This window comes from Euprymna scolopes, chromosome 15, assembly GCF_053919585.1.
Source record: "Euprymna scolopes isolate OS-2025 chromosome 15, ASM5391958v1, whole genome shotgun sequence".
NCBI classification, from domain to species: Eukaryota; Metazoa; Mollusca; class Cephalopoda; order Sepiida; family Sepiolidae; genus Euprymna; species Euprymna scolopes.
In genome coordinates this window covers 89,131,054-89,137,609 of record NC_136496.1, presented here as the reverse complement: position 1 = coordinate 89,137,609, position 6,556 = coordinate 89,131,054, and the positions used below count along the sequence as shown (strand labels likewise).

Sequence of the window (6,556 nt, the reverse complement as noted above, 5' to 3'; positions counted from 1 at the left end):
GGGAGTTCTCATCTCTACACGGCTAATATCATTCAAACACCATAATACCGCATTTTCTCCCTGCATACTTCAGCATATAAATCATTCTAGAGTCACCAAAAAAGTAATGCAACGAGGAAGGCGACTTAAAATCCATAAGTAACAATATGCAATAGGTGGTGAGGGTGATATGATTACAATGTAAAAACGGATGTTATTGAAAAAAACATTACTATACATTATTCAAAATGTGTCCGAATAATACAAATAAGCCAAATTAAGAAAAATGGAATTCTAGAGCCAGGTGTTCGTCTCCTTAATGACAATGCAACTTTCTATTTTAATGCTTTGCATCTACAAACTTTATTCGACTAATATTGTAACATTTTCAATAAAATAAACATCTTTATACATACGTGGCGTGTTTATACGGGGTTCTTATTCTCTTTATCGTCGCTTCTTCTCAATAAAAAGAATAACACACGAAGACGTTCGCTGAGTTTCTTCAAGGCTATATATGGAGAGAATCGATTCAGGATAGAGAGAATTATATTACCTTAACTAATTATTTACTTTTTAACTTAAATTTCGAACTAAAGACATGAGTGACACAGACAGACAGACATCAGAGTAGCATTCGCTGAGATTATTAGATTTCTACATCAGTGGTGATGACTACTTCACGTGGCACTTATCGAAAAATCGATCTAGAAAACCTTCGATACTGATCCTAACACTTTATTCAACTACAGTATTAACGATCAGAACAATAGCCCGAATAATGCAAATAATACAATTTAAAGAGATGTACTTCAAGGGTATGGAAGTGTTTGTCTGCTTAAAGTATCGTTACATCGTTCATTTATCCTGCTTTTCATCTTCGATAAACTCTGGCAGTGGTTTTGTATAATTGCTTTTCCCAATTAAAAAGTAAGTGTCAATGTTTTTCCCCAAAACAGTCATATTCCGGCGATATTTTGTGAAGTAACCCCCGAGTTGCTTAAGTACTTTAACAGTATAATCAGTAATTTGAATATGCATTGGCCTTGAGGTCGACTCCATGGTGGAAGCTATTTGCATCGTCTCCCCGAATAAAATATAGCGTGGCATTGTGAGACCAACAACGCCAGCAACTACAGCGCCTGTGTGTATGCCTAATCGTAGTTGCAATTTAAAATTGGCTAGCTGAGGAGTTTCCATCCTCATGACCGCGGACATAATGTCTAAAGATGCTGTGGCAATTTCTCCAGCGTGTAAGTTGCCGTTCAAGCTTGGAACTCCGCTTGATACCACGTAAGCATCTCCGATGGTCTCCACTTTGTAGACATCGTACTTTGCGAGGATACTGTCAAACAGGATATACAAATCGTTCAAAAGATCCACAACTTGCATAGGCTGGATATTCTTTGCGATCGTTGTAAAGCCAACAATGTCGCTGTAGTAAACGGTGGCGCATTCAAACTGTTCTGGATCAATCTTGTTACCGTACTTCAACTCTTCGATTACGGTTTTCGGCAGCATTCGGCTCACAATGTTTTCCACCTTTGTTTTTTCTGCTTCAAGCGCGTCAGTTCTCTCCAAGACAATCCGTTCAAGATTCTTCGAATACGATTCTAGCATATGTATCAAATTGTCCATTAATTCTCCTCGAATTGGAAATAAATTGTATAGCACCGTAGTTATTCTTTGAAATGTCATCCTCTCAAACGGATCGTTAGACCATATATCGTTAAGCATTTTCTTAAATTTTAATTTCACTGTCATTGTTCCGGTGAGGCAGTCGTCATGAATATATGGGCGCACTATATCCATGTCCTTCTCAAGTGATTGCCAAATTTTTAGATCATTTGAGAGCAAAGGGTCATCTCGGTTAACGATGAGGTCGATCAACGTACAAGTAGATAGATAACATCGTTCATATGCGAATGGAATGTCTCGTGTAGCGATCTCCGATGCGATGATCCCAAATGAATATACGTCACCTTCTTTGGTGCCCATTTTGACATCATCGAGGCATGAGGCTGTTTTCAGTATTTCTGGCGCTGTCCAAAGCAGTTCTTCTTGCATTGCATAGTATTGATTTGACTTTTCCGTTTCGTTCTTTTCTATTAAGTAAGGTCCATAGCGAATCGTCGGTGCTCCAAAGCCTGATATTCTAATGCACCAGCGGTTATCCAGGAGACAATTGGATGATTTGAGGCGACCATGTGAACCAATTTTGGTCTTCGTGTGCAGAAAATTCATTCCTCGGCAAATGTCTTTCAGAAACGAGAAACGGAAGTTCCAATCCAGTTTTATTTCATCGTTGAGTAAAACTTCACTCAAGCCTCCTTTTTGGGCTATTTCTACAAGCAAGCATACATTGGGGTAAACGATACATGCTCCGCCGAATGTGATTAAGTTTTGGTGATTTAAATTAATCAATTCCGCCATCTCAAGGCGAACATTCGCGTCATCTTGGTTAATTGTGTTCGAATTTATTTTCCGCAGAATCCAATTTCGTTTATTCCAATAGTAGATATCATTTGTCAACGCTCCACTGGTATTACTAAATCTCATGCTATCAAACAAGGTGGGATTTTTGGGTATCCGTTTTATATCTTTCCAATCTACTATCCATTCCACATTAGAAAGTGCAGCCATATGTTCAATACGTCTCCGAAAGAAAATGAAAAATAAGTAACCCAAATATATGAACAGAATAAAGTTTATAATTAAAGGCACGATTATCTCCATTAGGTGTGTATCGCATAATTTACCGACCCAATAGGGTTGGAAACACTTGCACTTATCAGGTCTCACGCACTTGCCGTTATTGCAGCCACCAACGCAAATAGGAATATGGCATTCTTTACCAGTATATCCTTTGTGACAAATGCATTGATCCGGGGAGTAACAATTACCGTATTTACAATTGCATGATATATACTGGCAAAGAAGACCTAAGTATCCTTTACTGCAGCTACAATTATTCATTGATTGGCACGTTCCCCTCTCGAAACTGTTCACATTGTAGATAGACCGATGTTTACCACAAGGAGTTTGGCAAGTGAAGGGAGGAAGTACTCTTTCCATGCGGTACATAACTTCCGGGTGCAGTGATTCATCAAGGTATTTGATAAATTGAAGATCATCTTTGCTCACTCTCCCTGCTTTTGACCTAAATCTACGGATATTATACACTGGTGCCAGAGGGATCTCGGTCGATAAGATTGTCATATTAAGATAAGGTGTGTCTTTATAACCCTCATATATATATTCGATGTATCTGTTATCGAAAGTATCCATAATATATTTATATAATGGGGCAACATTTCCTATGCTTTCGTTATATTTACTGGCATCGATTATTCGAATATTTGCCGTAAATCTTTCCCTATCACCGTCTTTGTTTAGCTTTAAAGTACCTGAGAGACCTTCAATTTTGACGTTTCTTAATTCTTTAGTGATCATTTCTGTTGTTGCTGTAAGACTTTTGGAAACGATGTTCTTCAAAGCTACAGCATATAACCAGATGGCATCATAACCTAACGCCATTCGAGCACTTGTATCTTCATTAGGATACACAGCTTTTAATCCGATGTTGAATGATCTATCCGCCGTGAAATAGTATCTCAGAACCCTTTCCCAGTCTTTGGTATGCATGAAACTTGTGTTGTATGTATCCATAAACAGGATTGCTCCCCCATAATATTTAGATACTTCTGGAAAGATATGATATGAATATGTATTTTTGAAAGGATATCCCCGCGCTGATTCGCTGACAAATATCCACTGATAACCATGCCTGGAGGATAGACCCTGTTCATAAGCGATACGAAGTATAATTGGAATCTGCGTGTGGTCGGCAAAACAAGCGATGACTTTTACTTCTGTAGCTTTCAACTTCTTTATGAAGTCGCCTAAACTGCTATCGATATAGAAAGCTCTATTCGCCAAATACAAATGTCCGCTATCGACTACCACGTAAGTGAGATTGATGTGATGAGTTCGAGCATATTGTTTAAATATAGGCGCCACATCAACATTTGAGGTTCTCAAGACAATCAGACGCGTCCAGTAACTAGTCACGCATAAGTTAATAAAATATTTATATATCTGTCTCCAGTTCCAACAGACTCTGTTGAACAGAGAAAAACCTGTGTATATATCAAGTTTTTCATCTAATGAAATCTGTGGTGTTTGTTGCTGAAATATCTCCCTGATAAACGTCGTGCTCCTCTCTGAATCCCCAGAAAGTATGACAACGCGGATCGTACGGTTCGGACTGCGTTGTTCCTGTTCGCGAATGAGGTTATACTTAATTATAATATTTTCCACAGAATTTCCCGTATCAACTGTAGTAATGGACAGTGTCATGTTAAACTGTGTTAATCCGCCATTTATTACGTCATTATTGAGGTCATTGATGGCAAAGTGAATAAACGAATTTATATGTGGTGATATCTTCCTTTCGGTTTCTGTAAATTCGAAATGGTCAAAATGTGCAATCTGTACATTGCCATCAACGGAAATTTCTTGTGATCTCACACTCACTGCTGGATTTCTTTTTGAATAAAAGACTAGAAACACTGAACTTATAATGTCACATATGGACCCATTGAATGTAGCAACACCTTCGTGAGTAAGAACAGATAAATCACTCGAAAGACACACGTTTGCTGGAATCGTTTTCACTTCCAATATCAATTTTGAATCAGGACCAGAAAAGATTCGGTTGCCATTTTTGTCGTCTATTTCGATAGTTAAAGGTCCTGGGATCGGAAAATTGCGAGTTATTGCCATCTTACCTGTTCCCACATAATTGCTGGTAAATTTTAGTTTGGCGAACGCTTGTGGAACAATATCAATACTATTGGTAAATGTCATAGATGGTATATCATTCAGTACACTTGCTGGAGGTATTTGGAATGTGACAATTGTATCAGTTGTAAATCTGTAGTTTGAATCGGAATAACATTTTTCACAGTTAGGAATTCTTGCAAAGGGATCTTTTGACATAAACATTGTCAAGTTTAATCGTAAATCAGATACAGACTCTATAATCCGGACATCCGTAAAAGAAACCTTGCCTGCGGAAGCCCTTTGGCGAATGACTAAATCTCCAGTTGCTTTATATATCGTAACTAACGGCCCACTTAAATGAATACGACTACTTTTTAAGACAAGTTCTTTTCCAAATAATTTGCGAAACTTTTTCTGATTGTAACTGACGGTTAGTTCAACGAACGCAACGGAATCTAATCCCTCTGTCAGTGGATTCCCTTTTCTGTTTAGAATTTCGGCCGTGATATCAAATCCAGTATTTGCAGTAATATTCCTGGGTGGTTGTTTCGTGATATTTAGAGTCCACGCTTGTTCGTTAATTTCGAAAAGATTTGTGTCGGTGGAGAGTTTCAAATCTGGAATTTCAATTCTTATAAACCTTTTATTTGCGGGCAATGTTTGATTCGGGTGGACGTGCATTAACCAATCTAAAATTATCTTTCCTCTGAAAATCTTTGCTATCAAAGTGGTTCCGCGTAAACTTGATCCGCACGTGGTTGAGTACAATTTTCTATTAAGCCTTGCGGGCCAATCTTCGTCGGGATTAGTCCATTGACAAAGCTTTCCGCCTGAATCCCGCCAGCTGTCCGAGTCTGCAGGACTCTTTTGATTTTTGTCCATAGTTGTGGCGTACGCTCTTATGTTGTTATTAAGTGAGACCACGATTTTGCCTCTGCTGTCTTTAATGTATGCAACAATTGGACGACTGGTCAGCTGGTTAAGAGGCACAGAATAAATTAGATTTCTCGGATCAGTTGGGATAGATGCAGGTGGGGATTTTTTAGAGTCCAACACCAGTTTATAAGTCTGGAAATTTGCAACACCAAATCTCAGTATTAATAAGGTCAATAATAAAAATAACGAAGAATATGAGAAAGAAGAAAATGTTCGAGGTATAATACCATATACTAATAAAACTTTGTGCATTTTGCTTGCTTGTTATGTTGCGTGCGTCTGAGTAACTGATATCTCTACATTTGTTGAATTAACCTTGTGTCACATCAAAGTGATCGTCAATATTTACATGAAAATTGATAACGTCATAAATGATGAATGATAGTTGCTAGAACTAGTGTGACGTAATAAATTATATATTTAATAATCAAATAAACATATCTCACGTCTTCCATTCAGTCTGGTGAGACAATGGATACACTCTGTAAAATTGGTTGCTCGTGTAATTGTTAAGCAAAGGCTGCGAATTTCTCAACCGCACCGCTCGTGAGTCGGCACTGCCTGATTTTAGTGGCACATTGAAGTCCAGGGTGATTCGAAACAATGTCGAGAAACAGAAAGTACGTACAGCACCTGGTATTCCTAAATGGTCACCCCTGGTACTGTCCAGGCTTAGTGTCACTTTACTTTGATGTACTAGCAGGAACCGGTGGGTCAGTGTGACTATGCCGTATAATTAAATACTAAATGCTCGAAATGAGTCTTCAAAAATATCCTGGTCGTCTCACACACGTGGCAATTTTGAAGCAACGCGTTTTCACTGTGATTCCTTTAGCCTCCTGCGTGAGAAAAGTAA

General features: G+C 38.3%; 1 protein-coding gene across 1 annotated transcript; it reads right to left on the bottom strand.

Annotated features, from left to right (window-relative positions):
• Positions 1-278: 278 nt before the first annotated feature.
• Positions 279-6,027, bottom strand: LOC145293973 (uncharacterized). The gene has a single exon (XM_080140856.1). It carries the CDS (start codon positions 5,950-5,952, stop codon positions 838-840), a length of 5,115 nt encoding a protein of 1,704 aa, XP_079996982.1. The 5' UTR covers positions 5,953-6,027; the 3' UTR covers positions 279-837.
• Between the last annotated feature and the right edge of the window lie 529 nt (positions 6,028-6,556).

What these genes read in the sequence shown, in the direction of transcription:
- LOC145293973 (XM_080140856.1), bottom strand. Translation starts at nt 5,952, where the DNA reads ATGCACAAAGTTTTATTAGTATATGGTATTATACCTCGAACATTTTCT.